This window comes from Microcebus murinus, chromosome 15 (assembly GCF_040939455.1).
Source record: "Microcebus murinus isolate Inina chromosome 15, M.murinus_Inina_mat1.0, whole genome shotgun sequence".
NCBI lineage: Eukaryota > Metazoa > Chordata > Mammalia > Primates > Cheirogaleidae > Microcebus > Microcebus murinus.
The window spans coordinates 6,351,887-6,370,473 of record NC_134118.1 but is presented as its reverse complement, the minus strand read 5'-3'; the positions used below and the strand labels follow the sequence as shown (position 1 = coordinate 6,370,473).

Sequence of the window (18,587 nt, the reverse complement as noted above, 5' to 3'; positions counted from 1 at the left end):
TTCCGCTCTTAACCAATTATTTCAGCCTCGATCCGTTGTTTCATTAGGGATTGCAAAATGGTGATATTCAAATTCTATTCTTCTTTTTGCATTTATTAGCATCAATTATTTTGTGACCTTGAGGTAGAATTCACATAAGAAAGTCTGGATACCTGTTCCAAACACACAAATTTACCTGGATGTGATTTATACTTGCCGGGTCCAGCCTGTGTCAAAGATGCTTTGCTGTTCTCATACCAGGCCTGGGAATAAGTGCCAGGCTGGTTACTAAGTGGGTAGATGGGGAGCGTGGCCTTCCTGCTTCCTGAGATTATAGCCACGGGGAAGGAAAGTCCTTCAGTGGAGGAAACTGACCAGGGAGGCCGGTGAGCACACACACCTACCCGCACATCCACGAGTATTTTTCACTGAAAGGAGACAACTTACAGCTTCCCTGCTCCTGCCAGCCGTGGGCCACAAACCAGACGTGATAAAGGATGTTGCTGTGTTCATATGTGTCCCAGATTTGTTTTAAAAATCATTTTCAATTCAGCTAGGTTTCTCTTAACATTAAAAGATTGGAAATTGTTTTTTGGTCTGTGTTAGAGATTTGCATCTGCATCATAGAACTCTGATTCTCAAGCTACTGATGCACTGGAATCATAAAATGTTTAATGAGACACACCAGTTTAATTGTGCTGCTTGGCACTTAAAGAGCTGGAGTTTGTCGGCTTTTTGCTGACAAGTGTCATCATTTACAGACTGGTCTTCGCACTGATGATGTTCACTGTCGCTAAAAATGTTGGGAAATGAGGTATGCTTAGTGAAACAAAAGGCATTTTTTCATTTAATTGATTAAATTGCAGTTTAAGAACAAAATAAACTTGCAAGTATTTGGAAAGAGTCTGGTTTGGTAATGGTCATTATGTTTAAATCCTGATGCAGAGGATGCTGTGTATCTGGACAATGAGAAAGAAAGGGAAGAGTACGTCCTGAGTGACATCGGGGTAATCTTTTATGGAGATGTCAACGAGACCAAGAGTAGAAGCTGGAGCTACGGCCAGGTGAGCCATTTAAAATCTGTCATCGTCAAGGATATTTTTACTTAATATTTTTTGTCACGTGTATCCCTGTAGGGTGCCATAGATCAATATTAGACAAGCACAATTTCCTGCTTTTCAGGATCTGAGACTCCAAGGCAGAGAGTATAGCAGTAGAGACTTATAAAGACAACTGAATAATTTATCAGCTGAAACCACATATCTGTGGTTATTACAATGGTACAGAGCAGAGAGATTCTATGGATAATGTGGCATTCTACTGAGAAATGCTTTTGCATCTTAGTACAGTGAAATCTCATTAGCTCAACCTGGAATGGACTGAAGTATTCCTTTTCTTATATAGAAAAGTATTTTGATAATGATACAAAGAAAACTGCAAGGTGAGTACCCAACTCAAAGAAATAACTTTATTTAAAAGTATTAGTCTAGGATACTGCTAATTAGAAAAGAGTGCTACCATTTTGTTCAAGAAGGGCCCACTGGGCTTTGTAGAAACATTTTATCAGCTGCAACTCAAGCTACTGTCTAGATATAAAGCAGCCAACGATATTTTTAAAAGATATTCAATAATTCAAATGATTTCAGTTTGGTATCTTTAACAATGAAGCAAATGCATGATATTTTACCATTTTTTCCGTAAACGAATACATATCCTGTGATTCAGATGTGATTTTAATTAGCAGCATGAGAGGAGGGAGACGTGCCATCTCTCAGGGAGCTCTGGCTGGCGCGACTGGGCTTTTGCATCATTGCCCTGGGCGTCCAGGGGAGCAATTTCACAGAATCTGACTGCACCAGGTCACATGGTACTTTCTTGGCTCCAAGTCCCTTGCTTTGACTTCCATATGGGATCTCCCTGTGTCCCTCACCACTGCTCCAGCCTGACCATTGGTGCCTGTGCCATCCTGCTACCTGGCTCTGTGACCAGCCTCTTCACCCTGACTCCTGAGGATTACACGCCCAGTGCTCAGGCTTGCCTGCCTGCATTTCTGATGTCCTGCCAAGCTCGGATCTGCATTTACTTCCCCTGTCTTTGGATTCCTGCCTGGCTCCCTGGTTATAAGCCCTCCCCTTCCTCAGTGACGCGCAAACTTTGACTACTGTCCCCAATTCTTAGCCTTTAGCTTAGCAATTCTATTTATGGCCCCAGTGTGACCATCTGTAGAAAGCTAATAAAGGGAAAAGGCATCACTAGGTGTAGCAAGGAGAACTGGGAAAGTGTCCCTGAACAGCCAAGGCACTCCCCGGCCAGCATGCCTTCGGGTGGGCACCTCTAGCAGAGGCACTGTCTGCATCTACTGTCATTCACACAGGCCTTTGATACGGATCCTTTAGCCAAAATAACCAACCAAGCTAGTTGTTTGTAGTGATGCAAGGAAACAACTAGTTCTATGACCACCTCATTAAGTCTCCAGCTAGTTTCTATTATATCCCACAAACACGGCTGAGAAATGCTGCTTAATAAGAAGAACTAGGACAACTATCCATTACTGCATCCGTCCCATCAGTGTGGGCTACACCCAGAGCTGGTATTCTAACTGTATTTAATAAAGAACTACATGGTAATTAGCCATTAAGCTTGTGGTTTCTGTCACAAGTATGTGGGTTGATACTGGGCAAGGTTTCTGTATTCAAAGAAATCTCCTTTTGCAGTAAGCTACAGTGTAGGTGCAATCTCCCCATATTGCCATTTTATTACTGTTGGCTTTTATTCCTTTTTAAGAAAATTCTGGTATTGCCTTTGGCTAGCATTTCTTTCTAAGGAAATTGAACTTGTACCAGGCTCTTCCCTGGATAGTGTAATTAATCTTCTCTGGGACTGTCTGTCTTCTCCTTGACCCTGGAGCCACCCTGTCTCAGAAGAGGGAAACCTTAGAGGCACAGTTACTACATGGATCTCCTACTATTCTGGGTCCAGCTAACTAGGCCTGAAGTACCTTTCTGTGGTACATCTGAAAGCACAGGGACTGTGTTACTTGTGAAGTCCTGAGACTGGCCTGGCTTTGGTGAATCGTCTGTGCCTCCACCGTGGGCACTGGAGCCAGTATGTTGGAGAGATCTTCTCGATTAACATGTACCACTTTCTAAATGGCTTCAAGTCAGTTCATGATCCCTGAGCACATCAGCTTTCTAGGAGTTCTGTTTATGTTTCTGGCTTGCTTTTTATGTTCTTATTCACTTCACTGAAAAATAAAGGAGGATGTCCCCTTCCTTTCACTTTAATATTTCATACTTGAGATTATGGAAGATTACTATATCAGATATACACATTTCTAAACATTAGGTTATGCTTTCATTTTATTTGTCATCAGAGAATATCTTCTTTGCAGAGTGGACATTACATACTTTGTCATTTTTTCCCCAAAAAAGTTTGAAGATGGCATCCTCGACGCTTGCCTGTACGTGATGGACAAAGCACAGATGGACCTTTCTGGTAGAGGGAATCCCATCAAAGTCAGCCGCGTGGGGTCTGCGATGGTAAGCAACAGCTAGACTATGAAAATCTGTATGTCATTTGCCTTCATCTGGATGCCAGTTCAGTAAGAGCTGTTGACATGAAGACTTATAAGTAACAAACTTTTATTTGCAAGATTCTGGCTTATGGCACCCAGTGTAGCTCTTGGAGTTCCCTGAGCTTGTCATGGGCTATAAAACAAAATTCTCATGTCAATACAGTATGTTTCTTTGGCTTCAGACAAATGGTGATGGATATCAGATACTATAGGCCAGTTATTCTTAAGAACTTCTTGCCTAGGGACTGAGAAGTAACCATGACAAAAATGTCAATGACTATAATCAAACAGTCTGTCAATCAAATATCAAGGAGTATAGAAGCAGATGTGCAAGATGCAGCTTTTCTTCATTTGCATGTGCTAGTAAGAGTAATAAAATGAATGGCTCTGTCTAATAATACTGGCTCCTATTACACTGATACCTCACCACAGGGCTTCCTCACTTATGAAGTGGTATTGACTCTCGGTGGCAATCCTTGAGGTCAGCAGGATGGGCACGCATGCCTCATGATCTTTTCCAAGTTAGGACACAGGGTGAGGGCAGCTTGCCAGTGACAAGCCTCAGCTGGAGCCCAGGTCTGCTGACCTCAAATCTAGACATTTTCTACCTTCCATGTTGCTCTCTGTAGGAGATCCTGAAACATCTTTGGAAATGCAAAAATCCTTCAGTGGAGCAGCTTGCTGAGAGAGGAGCTAGAACTGCCATGAGTGGGAAGGGTGGGGCCAGGCATGGGACGTGGATTCCCTGTGGTGCCGGGTCCCTGCGGAGTCCTGCACTGCACTGATACACTCAGCACATAGCCCCAGTCCTTGGTGTAGAAAAGCATATCAAATCTGGTTCAAGAGTAGAATATTTCTGAAAAAACATTAAGCTGGGTGGCATTTCATACAATCAAAGACTAAGAAAAAAATCTTTGTATTACAAATTTCCTCAAGTTTTCTAAAAAATTCTCTCTTTGGAAGAATTCTATCTTTGAGTTTGGTTTTGTGTACTCTTTTGAGTTAAACAAAATCAATATTGTTCATACAAAATATTAGACTGAGAGTGATGTGAAATGTAATTTCTAGTTAGCTTTTAAGAAAAGTTGTTTTTATTTTATTAATAACTAAGCTACATGTAAATTTAAGACACAGTGGAGCTTAAAAAGTGAAGGAGAAAACTAACATCTAAAGGCAGTTTTGTTTTCTGTTAGTTATTGTTGCAGAGTGAAAAGATAACAATGAATTCTAGAGAATTTAGGAATCTCTTTGTAATAACCATATATAACACCATATATTAGGCCTGCAGCCAATCACTATTTTTCCTGATGTGCAGACAAGATTTCCCTTTTTCTTCTTCTTTGAAGTTACTGTGTCAAGTTTGCCGTGAGGCGGGAAGCGCTAGCTAGCAGTGGTTAATGTAAATTAATTTCTTATTGAGCATTCTAAAATGGCATGCTCATCAGCCTGAGCTTACTCACAAATTACATGTATTTTTACTAATCCAGAAATCAGAAATCACTGTCTAACACAAACCAATGCAAGAGGGACGAAAACGTGAAGCAGCTAACTGAATGCTGTCTGTAGTGGCACATGGCCAAGCAGAAAGCTGTTAAGTAGTGAATAAGCACATAATCCTAATGCAAATTGCCTTGAAATTTTATTAATCATATAAAGCTTATGAAGTTCTAATTTTGAAAATGTATATCCCAATTAAAAGGTTTAGAACTAGACAGAGAGCATCTTTTTGGAGAATGGTGTTTGGGTTCGGTTTTATTTTGGGAGGGGGAGGCCTTGGGTGTCAAGGGGTGGAGAGCTTGCCGGGCCATTTAGAGCAATATCTCCGTTGCTATCACATCATTGTTCGCATATGCAAAATGTTCGATAGTTTTCAAAACCCTTTCATCTCTATTATCTGCTTTAATCCTTAGAATCTTTTCAAAATCTATTCAGTTATAATGAATTTAAAAACTAACATTTTGAGACTCTGAAAATCTATGAAAAAGATGACAGGAAAGTTCAACTCTTCTTTGGCCATTCGGGCTGTTGTCCTCCTATTCAAAAGTCCAGAAATCTATAGTGAAATTTCTGAGCGTAGTTGAACAAAAATAAAAAACAAAAAACCCTTTAGCCTTCTCAATTAAAGATTTGCCCTAAAATATGAAAAGATGTATTCAGAGGGCCCAGGAAGAAAATGTTTTGAAGTTGCAGGAGTCTAGCCAGAGCCCCGATTTCCCAGGGAGATGGCACGTGTGTGCCTTCTAGAACGGAGGCTGCTGCACAGTTGTTTCCGGAGTTCCTGTTAAGCCTCTCCCAGCCCGGTCACTGAGGCTGCAGATCCCTTTCTCAGGATATAAATGTCGGAACAGAGACACACGTAGCATGCGAATTCCTGGGAATGGTAACACATTGACTTCTGTTCCTTGACTTCTGTCCTAAGAGCAGGTGTTCCCGGGAGAGAGTGGGGATGAGGAGCTCAGCCCTTGGCAGCTGTCTGAAGAGGGTGTAGCTGAGTGGGGACAAGGCACAGGGGCACAGGACTGGGGCTCCAAAGGCAAATTTGTTTACTGTGGTCAAGCCCAAGTCTAGCACTAAAGGTTGGCAAGGAGTGTGCAGGGAACAGGTGGGTGGATGATGCTAAGAAAGGGGAAAAAAAAGCAAAGATAACCCAAAGTGTGCAAACGTTTTAATGATAATAATAATATGAATCTGGATTTTAAGTGTACAATCCCCACATACAATCCAGATTCATATTATTATGAACACAACATTTATTGTCCGGTAGACAACGCTGGATAATCACTTGTTGTGGGGGCTGTCCTGTGCATCTAACAGGTAGATGTTTAGCAGCACCCCTGGCTCCTACCCAGCAGGTGCAACTAGCATCTTTTCCCCACCAGTTGTGACGACCACAAGTGTTTCCAGATATTGCCAAATATTGCCTGGGGGTAAAAATCACCTTTCGTGAGTACCATAGCACTAAACCCCTCTGTGGCTCAGTTTCCCTGCCTGTGGAATATCAATAACTCTCTCTTCTCGCCTGTGTAGAGGATCTTAACTCATTGAAAGCCGCTGGTTTTCATTCCTCTGTTGGAGAGAAAGTGGAGGCAGCACCGTGTGGGAAGAGCCTCCGCCACATCAGCTCAGACCTTGGCTCTGGGTCTGCCGTTACCTTCGAGTGTGGCCCGGGATAAATCACTAACCTCTCCTTACCCCACAGCTCATCTTTAAAATGAAATTTTGTCTCTGTACTCAAACCACATTTGTTATTCCCAGTGGCATCAAGAATATCCTTTTATTCTTCAAATCAGTACTCTCCTTTCTTCTATATTTTTCCTTTATAGATTCAGTATCTTCCCTTGTTCTTATTTTGAGTTGCTGTTATTTCACTTTGATGTAAAAGTAGGATATGTTTATGACATTCTGGACAGCCTCGGGCTATAGGACTTTCCCAGGAGACAGAAATCCAAAAATCCTGCATTCTCATTGTCTGGGGATTAGGCCTGAGATGTTATACCTTACATAAGCTAACTTTTATTTAGGCTTTTCTAAATACTGAGTGGTGTGTTTTACCAAAGCTATACTGCAGATTGATTTAAGAGGGAAAAAAGAAGAAGAAATTAGAAAAAAGAAGAAACTTATACTTCCTCCTTTAAACTGCATTGCTTGATTGCTGTTTTCTTTCCAATGCATTTCTGATGTGACAGTCTCCACCAGGAAAATTGCCAGGAAAAGTTAAGAAGGATGTTTTGTGCCATCTGAAAACTGACTTCCCTCGCGTGGCATTAATACAGCATTCCACTGCTGGCCCTCCGTTGCCGTGAGGAAGCCAGACGCGGCCTCTGAGCTCCCAGTCAGCCTATCGGAACAGCTGGCATGACATGTTGTGGCAAGAACAGCATGGTCCTGGGGAAAGGGGAAGACTGTGACAACAACCTGCATTGTTGCAGGGTGGTTACCTGCCCGTGCCTGTTGCTGCCCGTGACTGATTGGATCTGGCAGCAACTACGGGCAGGGAGCTTCCCCCAAGGAGACACAGCTGCTGCTGAAATGGCTGCTGTTACCGCGGATGCCTGATCATATATTCACTGTGAAAACCCTAAGTATCTCGCTTCCATCCCGATCTGCTCCTGTTGGTTAAGACGTTACCAATAGAAGATCTATGTTGAAATACGCACAGAGCTAGCGAGCGAGATCAGGAAGGCTCTCCAGGGTCTCCTAAGTGAGGTGGCAGAGGCCCTTTGAAGTGATGTCGCTGACATAAAGTCACACAGCAAATGAGTGGCTGGGCTGGAACTAGGTACTGTCCTCACTCTCAGATCATATTACCTTGGAGGGCCACTACCAACACGTTATTACCAATAACAGTTATTATATCAAACTGAGTAGCTGGCTCCCAGAAAAGAACAGTGAGCCCCAAGGGAGTAGAGCCCAGATAAGGTGAATTTTGAAAGAGGAGAATAAGTAAAGAAAGGTGTAAATCAGAGGATTCGAAATAGTCAAGGCACTAGGACCCTGGAGAAAAGTGCCCAGAGGGGACTAGGTACCAAATATAATAAGATGGTGGTATTGGTGGTGGTGGTGGTGATGGTGGTGGTGACGTGGAGGTGGTGGTGGAGACAGTGATGACAGTAAAACACTCAATGTTAACTCATCCATTCAAGAATTATTTGCTAAGAATCTACCAGTCTGGACACTGGGGAACAATTGTGAACAAAACATCGTCTCTCCTTCACAGAGCTCACAGTCCAGTAGAGGAGACAGACTAGTAAGTAGAACGTTTCAGCTCAGCATGGCATAATCTCTGATGGAAATAGGCACAGGATGATTGTATGGGAAAGCAAATCCCGCAAATTTAGCTCTAAGTTTTCCCGGGACTAAGCACCGACCTGACAAGTGTTCACATATTGGATGGAAAGATGGAAGAATGGCTGACAAGGACCCACAGCAATCACAAAAGTGCTACTATTCACAGAAATCCTTTCTCCATAGCGGAAATGAGATTTGAATAACCAGTCACCAAAAGCACTGGAGAAAAATGTCATAAGGGGTAGTATGCTCCTCTGGGGGCTTGCTTTGCAATTCAGAAAACATAAGGTTGCTGAGACTAAAGTTTGTTCCATGGGGTCCCAACATTTACAGTTACTTGATCTCATGGTATTTTGATTCAATCTAGTAAGAAAAAAGATAATATTAATGGGAAAATTTAAAAGGTAGGAGAGGAGAAAAAAGTCAATATAGTTACATATTTTTAAATTCCAGTGCTTTATACTGGTGCCAGACAGGACTTTCCAGATTCCCTTGGGATGCCACGTTTATTTTTAACCCTGGTCTTTTGCTAATATGGAACCACAATGCCATCATTAATCCCCATTAATACTTTGCTCTGACTGTGCCTTTGGGGAACTAAATCATGATTGAACTTTTTTAGCCAACTGATGTTCGATGTACTCCTTAGTTTTATAAAAAAAAAAGTCTTGAACTCCAGCTAGTAAATCAAACTGGCTGCAGCTGGGCACAGGTCCTGGCTCTTCCTGGGGCCCACGCTAGGTGAGCAACCAAGGACCTTTGAGAGGAAGTGGAGTGCTTCTGATCCTCGAGCACCTGTGACCCCACAGATAGACTGAAAATAAAGTTATTTTCACTTTGTCCATCTCTTCTTCCCCTTCTCTTTGTCCCAATATTTGGAAAGTTTTTTTCTTTACATACATGAAAAAGACAGTAGTGATATCACTACTTTGATATGATGCCAAGCTGCTCTACAGGGGGCTTACTATAAAACCATGCTTTTTATTTTCCTCCAGTTGTTTACTTGGCCGTCTTATGGGAAGCCTCATACTCAGCAAACCTCTTCATGCAACAAACCTTACATACAGATATTCAGATTACATCTAAGAATTCACTTGAGTTATAAATTTCACTACTGAATCATCCCAAATGAAGTCTAACATCAGAAATAAATACAGAAAGTCTACTCCCTGGTCATATAGACCAACCATAGTGTAATTCCCTAACAGTTTTATTTTTAAATAATTTTTAAGAACATTTACAAAGAAAATCTAAGTGCTTCTTTGGTTTATAAAGCATCGAAAACTCCCTTTCTTGGAGGGAACTGCCATAGAGAAATCTGAGGACCCAGGTGCTCAATGGCCATTGTCTCTGATCTTTGTAAACCATGAGGAGCTTTGTCATATTTCCCTATATGGATCTTATTTTTTGAAAAATTTCATCTGTTGAGTAAGCATGATAATATTTCCCCCTTCTTGGGTCAGATTTATATAATTGCCAATCAGAACTTCTGACGCTGGTAGTGGTGGTGATAATAATCACTACCAGATAACTGGTGTGACCACACTGACTGATTTGGTGCCACCTTTGTGAGGAGGAAGATATGACTTCCATCTGGTGTCCTGTAAGCGTGACAGTGATACAGCTGCATCCTAACTTGCAGATACCTAGAGGTCAAAATTTCCAGACTGGTGGCCACTGCCGGATACAGGCTCCATGATTGATTTGAGTCCCCGTCTAGAGTTTCAGGGTCTCCAACCACATCAACTTTTATTTTAAATTGTTACTGTCTCTCTTCATGATTCAAGTCAGAAATAACATCCCTCAATTTGAGATGGCAAAAAAATACCAGTTGATCCAGCAAGCCCACTACTAGGCATCTATCCAAAAGAAAAAAACACATTGTATAATAAAGACATCTGCACTAGAATGTTTATAGCAGCACAATTCACAATTGCAAAGATGTGGAAACAACCCAAGTGCCCATCAATCCATGAGTGGATTAATAAAATGTGGTATATAGGTACCATGGAGTACTACTCAACCACAAAAAACAATGGTGATCTGGCACCTTTTATATTATCCTGGATAGAGCTTGAAGGATGGAAAAACACGCACTGCATGTACTAACTGATCAACACTGAGGTGCTCACATGGTAGTAATACTCACTGGGTGCCGGTCAGGTTGGGGGGTTGGGGGTAAACCCACAACTAATGGAAGCTGAGTGCACTGTATGGGGAAAGGGCACGCTTGTAGCCCTGGCTTGGGCGAGGCAAACGCATTATATCTAACCAAAATTTTTGTACCCTCATAATATCCTGAATTTAAAAAACTAAAAAATTAAAAAGAAAAAGGGTAACCTTTCCAGTGGTGACACATTTCAGTCAGTAGGAGCACCCAGGGTGGCAACTTCTGGATAATCTCCAATAGGGTAAAATACTAAATTACCAACTCTAAAGAGATTTTTAAAAAATCTTTAAAGTTGGAGTCAAGGTGTTCCTAAGAATGGGAGGCATTTCTACAATTCTGGAATGGCCAAGGGAAGATACAGAGTCAGGACAATTCTCTAATACATTTCAAACTACACATAATGCCACAAGGTCACCTAATTCACCAGGGATTTTCATTTCTGTTTGTTGGAGAGTTTTAACAATTGACAAATATATTGGAAGCAGTGGGAAAATAGAATTTACCCAACAGAAAGTATCTTCATAGCCGTTTTTACGAAATTGTACCCATTCCACAAATAACCAATGTGCAGATGGAGAGACTGAGGATTCGAGAAGCTAGATAACTTTATCCAAGGTCACTGGCAGTGCTGGGGGTGCATCTCGGGTTGCCGGATCCCACTGTTTCACACGTGATGTTGATGTGTCCTCTGCCTGTCCTCTCTGCCCGAGTGCAGATGTAATCCTGTTACATGCCCTGTCTGAGCCAAGCCTTCTATTTAGGGTAGGGGGAGCGAGGGACAATGAACTGTTCAGACATCATCTTTTTCTGTTATGTAAAAGCCAGCCATATAATGAAGTTTTCATTTGTGGGCAAACAGCTTGGTTTCTCAATTATTAAGGTTGCATTTCTTATGCCTGCTCTCCCCATATTTTTGGAGAAAAACAGACATTTATTACAAGCCATCTCTCGAATGTGATAATCACAGTCAATCTAAATGTCTGCTTTCCTTGAATTGCTTCCTGGAATGAGGTTTCAATGCTGCATCTATCTGGTAATCACGAGGCTATTTCTGAAACACATGGACGCTTTTCAGCACTCCCTCCAAGCTGTGCAGCCGGTGAGCTCTGGTCTCCTGAGGCCAGTGTCCCCAGGACAGAGGGATAGCAAAGGAGCAAAGCCAGTGCAGTGCTGTAGGATGGGCACAGCTCTGCCCACTTTGGGTTCCCTTCACTCCCTCCCTCCCCTACCTCCTCCCTTGCCATCCTTCTCTCCTTCCTCCCCTGCTCTGCACGGTCCCTCTCCCATCCACCCGGTCCCTCCACTCAGACATTCCTGCAGGCCCACTCCACCAGCCCCCACCCTGTGCAGCAGGGGCGTGGCAGTGAAGAAAGCAGACCACATTTGGAGACCTCGAAATCTCTGTTTCCCTCTTTCTTGGTCCACGTTTGGTTTTTCGTTTCATGATTGTCGATCAGCAAAATATGTTTTGTCCCAGTGAAAATCCTCAGCTACTAAGGAAGACAGGGCAATAATTTCTTGTTGCAATGGTTATCATGAAAATGAATCTGATTACCCACCCCTGTCAGAGCTTGGGTCATATATAAACATTCACTACATAACATGTAACTACATGTAACATGTAACTACATAATAGTAGTTACATGCTTCATGTTGATCAGGATTAGTTCATGGGGTTTTGTTTAAATGAAGTAAAATTCACATACAGTAAGAAGCATGAGTATAAAATGCATAATTTGATGAGTTTTGATTGGGGAAATTATCACCCCAATCAAAATATAGACATTTCCATTAGCCCAGAAATTCCCCTTGTGCTCCTTCCATTCAACCATCACCACCTTAGGCAACCACTATCCTTATTTCTTGCAATTGATTATATTTGTCTATTCTAAAACTTCACATAAATGGATTCATACAATATAGATGGGGCTGCCTTCTTTTACTTAATCAATTATTACATGTGTTTTTAATTTTTTCCTTATGATTACTGAGAAGTATTTCATTGTATATTATGTCACTATTTGTCTACCCACTCACCTTGATGGGCATATGAGTTGTTTCCAGTTTGGAGCTATTACAGGTAAAGCCACAATGAACATTCTTGTACAAGTATTTTTGTGTACCTATTTTCACATGCCAGGAGCAAATAGCTAAAGGTGCCATGTCTAGATCAGAAGATATGTATGTGTTTGACTTTATAAGAATCTGCCCAGTTTCCAAATTGGTTGTACCATTTTACATGCCTGCTAGCACTGTATGAGAGCTCCGGTTCTTCTACAGCTTTGCCTATTCTTGATGTTTTCAATCTTTTTAATTTTAACCAAGCTAGTGGATATCTCATTATGTTTTTAATTTTCATTTCTCTGATAGCTAGTGATGTTGAGCACCTTTTCATACATTTACTAGCCATTCCTGTATTTTTTGGTACATAATCTTTTCAAATCTGTGACCATTTTCTTATTGGTTTGTTGGTACTTTTATTATTGTAGTTCTTTGTGTATGTTCTGAATACATATCATTTGTCAGGTATGTATAAAGGATATTTTCCCCAAACTATGGCTTCCAATTACATTTTCTAAGTGGCATATTTTAAGTAATAAAAATTTTTTAATTTCATAAAGTTCAATTTTTAAATGGTTTTTTAATAGTCCTCCCCAGGAAGGACTATGGTCATGAAGATATTTTATGTTTTCTTTTTGAAGCTTTATAATTTGAGCATATGCATTTTGGTATATGATTCATCTTGAGTTATCCTTTTGTGTGGTGTAGGGTAGGGATCAAGGTGGTGTTTTGTTTTGTTTTTCTCTCAGTTTAACCATTCGTTTCAGCAGCATTTGTTGGAAAGGATTTTATTTGCTGAAAAGACTTTCATTTGTTGAAAAGACTATCATTTTCCTCATTGAATTGCTCTGATGACTTCATTGAAAATCAAATGACTATATGAGAGTAGCTCTATTTCTGGACTCGCTGTTCTGTTCCATTGGTTCATATGTCTATCTGTGTACCAATACCACACTGCCTTGACTACTATTTTGCTATAGTAAATCTTCAAATCAGGTGGTCATCAAACTTTGTTCTTCCTTTACAATATTGTTTTGGTTATTCTAGATGCTTTGCATTTCTATTAATATATAAATTTTAGAAACAACTTGTCAACTTCAACAAAATGTCTGTTGGTATTCCAATACATTCATTTGACCTAGTAAAGAAATATGAAAAAGTGGCCTATGCCCCTGTCATCTAGTAATACCACCTCCATTCATTCAACAGAACATATTGAGTGTCCCCTGTGCAGCCCTGGGACTGCAAAGTCAAAGCAGTGTGGCGCCTTACTTTCCCCTGGGAGCGTACAGCCTGGTCATGGAAACAGAGACAGAAACCAGCGACACGGTGCAATGTGATAGATGGGAGGATAGAACTAAGCAAAGAGTGTATGTGAGCATGGGGTAAAGACAGCTAATCAAAAGGTAATTGGTGGTATAGATTTCCAAAGAGAAACCAGCTGAGTTTTAAGGAATCAGTAGGCATTCACCAGGTAAAGAAGGGGTTTGAGTGTGGACTGGCATTCCAGGAAGAGACAGTAACATTTCCAGTAGCAACAAGGCAGAAAACGACTTGCTGTGAAGCCCAGCACTATGAAAAGCCAAAGAGAGAGATGGTAGAGGCTTTCTTTTCCTTTGGATCAAGTGTGTGCCCCTGGCTGTTTTAAGTGCTATGAAAGGATCAAGGACGAGGAGCCAAGCAAGGAAACAGAATTCCTACTACCCTGTTTCTTTTCTCTTGTGTGTTTTTGCTGGGCTGCCTGTTCACAGCGTAACCTGTCGGAGCACTTTGTCTGCAGCTCCTCTCTCTGTCGATCCTTAGCACATAACTTGGCAAATGGGACAGCAGGCACAAGAAATAGATCTCTGTGTTCCCAGACCAACGGGTTTTCAAATTTTATTTTATGTTTTAGAACTATTTTTTTTTCAAATATCAATTTAACCCAAATACACAAAAGAGAAAAGGCAGGGCAACAGTTATTGAAGAGGGGTGCTTCCTGAAGTCCCCACCACCAACACTCAGTCCTCTCCTGCCCACCCCCAACACAGTACCAACCGAGCTGCTTTTGCAAAATGCTTGCATGCCATGGGGCACAATTTGACATCCACTTTACCACTTGCACCTAGGTAGGTTTCAGATTGGTCACCACCAGACTGTGGGTGGGGACTTTGGAGTCACAAAACCTAGAAAGGATTTTCTACAAGGAATAATTCTTCTCCTTCCCAAATTTAACTCTAGGCCTTTAAACCTAGTTCATGTTATCTAAAATCGAAATTTATATCCAATGGACTTAGAGAAACTATTATAGACAAGATTAGATATAAAACTATTTTCTGAAAGAAATCCAAGCCTTTCTACAGAATTCTAATCTTTAAGAGAACATACCTTTTAACAATGAAATTTAACAGAATATAATAGGTTTATAATGGAGAAAAGTTATTTCATCATAGCCATATAAAATGTGCACACAGGAGAAGAAAAATACCTTTATATATTTAAAGAAAGCAGGAAAAATAGTAACTACACAAAATGTTAAGGTCTGTGCTACAGGAAACTGAGGAATCAAGAAATGCCCATTTCTTCATCTGTCAATGTCTAGTTAGAATCTGCTCAAGCCCCAGTGACCAAAATTGGAGCCAAGTCCAGTGTGGGTCGTGCTTTAAGGTTCTTCCTATCCTTTGAATTATACAGGAGAAATAGTTTTAAAATCATAAATATTATTATACTATAGATGCTAGTTTAATTTAAAAGTATTACATTTACTTTTTATAGCTTTATTGAGATATAGTTGACAATAAAATGTACATATGTAGAGTGTACAATTTGATTATTTTGACACGTATGTGCACTCATGAAGCCATCACCAAGATCAAAATAACAAGCGTGTCCATCACCCTAGAAGTTCCCTGTTGTAATTTCTCCCTTTAGCCACTCGCAGCCCTGTGGACCATCCCCAGGCAGCCACTGGTTGACTTTCTGTCACTATGGGTTGATTTGTGTTTTCTAGAATTTTAAGTAAACGTAATCATGCAGTTTGTGCTCTGTCTTGGTCTGGCTTCTTTTTATGCTTCTTTATTGCATTTTGGTTGATCTCTGCTGTTGTTTGTATCAGTAGCTCATCCCTCTTTATTGTTGACTAGTATCCCATTGACGGATAAACTGCTATTGTGGATGGACATTTTGGCCATTTCTAGTTTTTACCTCTTACAAATAAAGTTGGAACATTCATGTAAAAGTCTTTGTATAGACATATGCTTTTATTTGTCTTAGGTAAATACCTAGGAGTGGGATAGCTGGGTCATATGGTAGATGTTTGTCTAATTTTTAGGAAACTCCCAGACTGTTTTCCAAAGTGTTTGTGCATTTTGCATCCCCACTGGCAGGATATAAGGGTCCTCAGTGTTCCACGTCCTCCCCAAAACTTGGTATGATCAGTCTTTTTAATTTTAGACTAACAGGTGTGTGGTGTTATCTCACTGTGGTCTTCATTTGCATTTCCCTAGCAACTAATGATGTTGAGCATCTTATTGGCCACCCATGTGTCTTCTTTGTTGTAGTAGCTGTTTAACCATTTTTTGCATGTTTTTAAATGGCTTGTTTTCTTATCTTGGGCTTCAAGTCTTCTTTACATATTCTGGATACAAATTCTTTATCAGATATGTGATTTACAAGTATTTTATTTATGTTCCTTAATTTGTTTTCTTCTGTGCATGATTTTTTTCATGCTATCTCTCTCTCTTCCTACCCCACTCTCTCCGCCCAACCCCATACTGCTCTTTTTTCTTTCTGTTCATGGTGCCTTTCAATGAGGAAAAGTCTTTAATTTTGATGAAGTCCAATTTATAAATATTTTCCTTAGGGATCATGCTGTTAGTATTATATCTAAGGAATCTTTCCCTGACCAAAAGTCACACAATTTTCTCCTGTGCTTTCTTTTAGAAGTTGTATAGCTTTAGGTTATAGATTTAGGTCTATAATCCATTTCGAGCTAATTTTTACATATGGTACAAGGTATGAATCAAACTTCATTTTTTGCATATGAATATCCAATTGCTCTAGACTTATTTGTTAAAAAAATTATCCTTTATCTATAAAATTGCCTATGCAACTTTGTGAAAAATTAGTAAACCATATTTATGTGCATCTATTTCTGTGTTCTCTATTGTGTTCCACTAATCTGTTTCTCTGTATTTATGCCAAATGGTGTCATCCAACTTAAAAGTGTTACATTTAATTGTACTCAAATTCTATTTAATTTTAAGTTTTGTTTAATTTTATTAAATTTCATTTTAATGGGAAAAAAGCTGAATTGCAACAGAAGAAATTGTTAAACTTTAAATAAATGTTTCTTCACTACAAGAGCTATCATTTCCTAACGGGTCCCTCTGAGGTTATTAAAAAATTATGAATACCACTAACAGAATAAAGTAATTATGTACTTTTAAATTATGTTTTAATTTTAGATGGTATCAATTAACTATGAGAGACCAACACATTAAAACATTAGCATTTTCCTTCTTCCTCTCCTCTTTCCTCCCTCATGTCTAATTTTTTTCTTAGGCTGATTATTGCTTTTACATTATCAGATTTAAAAATTTATCTGTAACTATAATTTCCAAAGATGCTTAAATTACGTGGACTTTCTTCACCGCTAAATCTTTTACCAGAGCCTCTGTTCCTGGGTTATTTGATTGATTAAGCCCTTAAATACAATATCATGATATCCCTTTTCAAGCAGTTTGGTTCTGCTGGGTACTATGTTCTCTGGTTCCTCCAGGTCTGAAAATGTGCACTGGTTTCCTTTACATGTGCACACCATCTCAGCTGTGCATGGTATTCTTGGGATAACCTTTCTTTCTTTCAGAACTATGTAAATAATGATTGACAGTGCTTTGCCAGTGAGTGGTACTGCGGAAAAGTCTGAAGGCAGTCTGATTCCCTAACTTATTGCTAATTTACATTTTATGTCTAGATGACTAAACAATTATTTCTTTATCCTAATGTTCAAATTAATTAAAATTCCTTGGCATTAAACATTCTGCATCAAATTACCCTGGAGCACAAATTATTCTTTCAGTGTATAGATTCAATTTTTCCTCCGTTAAGTAGAAATTTTTTGCACTATGAATGTATCCTCTGTTTCATTTGTTGGGTTCTCTATTTTAAGGACACTAATTATCCTTATGTTGTATCATCTTTGTCTGCTGTAACTATGGAACTACTAGCTCCTCTTTAAATAAATCCTCTCTTTGTCTTTTCATTAGCATTTTCTTTGATTATCTCAAACTTTTCTTCTATGTCATTAATTTTATAGTTAGCAGTTATCTATTCTGTTTCTTACAGCTTATAATTTATTATTAGTTGTATAATGTTATAACTTGATCCTCAATATGTTCCCTTTGGTCTGTGATCTCCTAAGAGATTTTGAAAAAATTCTTTATGTTCCTTAATTTGTTTTATTCTATGTATGATTTTTTTCATGATCTCTCTCTCTCTTTCTCTCTCTCCACCATGCTGCTATTTTCCTTTTATTCATGCTCATACTTGCATAACTCTTTTCCAGATATTTTATTTGCTCTAATAAATGAACTCTGGACTCTCTTCTTGATATAAAATTCATTTGATTTCTCCTCTGGTCTCCAACTTGAGGTCAAGGTATTTCATTGTATCTACTCTTTAGTAATCTGAGAGAGATTTGAGTGAAGAAGGGAGGTTAGCTGAGGATATGGGCAATCTTTGCTAGAATACTTAGGCTTTGCTCTTTCTGTTAAACTTCTCATTCCAGAATCCACTCTCCCTACCTGGGTATATCTCATTTCCATGGGGGATACTCTCAGGCCTAGTATCATTTTCCCATTGTAGTCCCAGAATCTCTACCTTTATTCCGGTGCAGACACTTTTTCATTGGCTTCTTCCCCCATTCTGGCAGAACAAGAAAAAGATCAGCATTTTGATGCGGTTTTTTTCTGTCCAGATTTTGATATATAAATGAGAAATCTCAGGATTGTGTTGACTTGCCAGTAAGGCTTCTGA

At 39.8% G+C, this 18,587-nt stretch overlaps 1 protein-coding gene across 1 annotated transcript in view; it reads left to right on the top strand.

The window, feature by feature from the left end:
- F13A1 (coagulation factor XIII A chain) overlaps nt 1-18,587 on the top strand; it is a 161,320-nt gene that overhangs the window by 74,574 nt on the left and 68,159 nt on the right. Inside the window, exons 5-6 of the mRNA XM_012737725.3 lie at nt 925-1,043; nt 3,411-3,518. Of these exons, the coding sequence (XP_012593179.2) occupies nt 925-1,043; nt 3,411-3,518 (227 nt within the window). The remainder of the gene's footprint in view (nt 1-924; nt 1,044-3,410; nt 3,519-18,587) is intronic.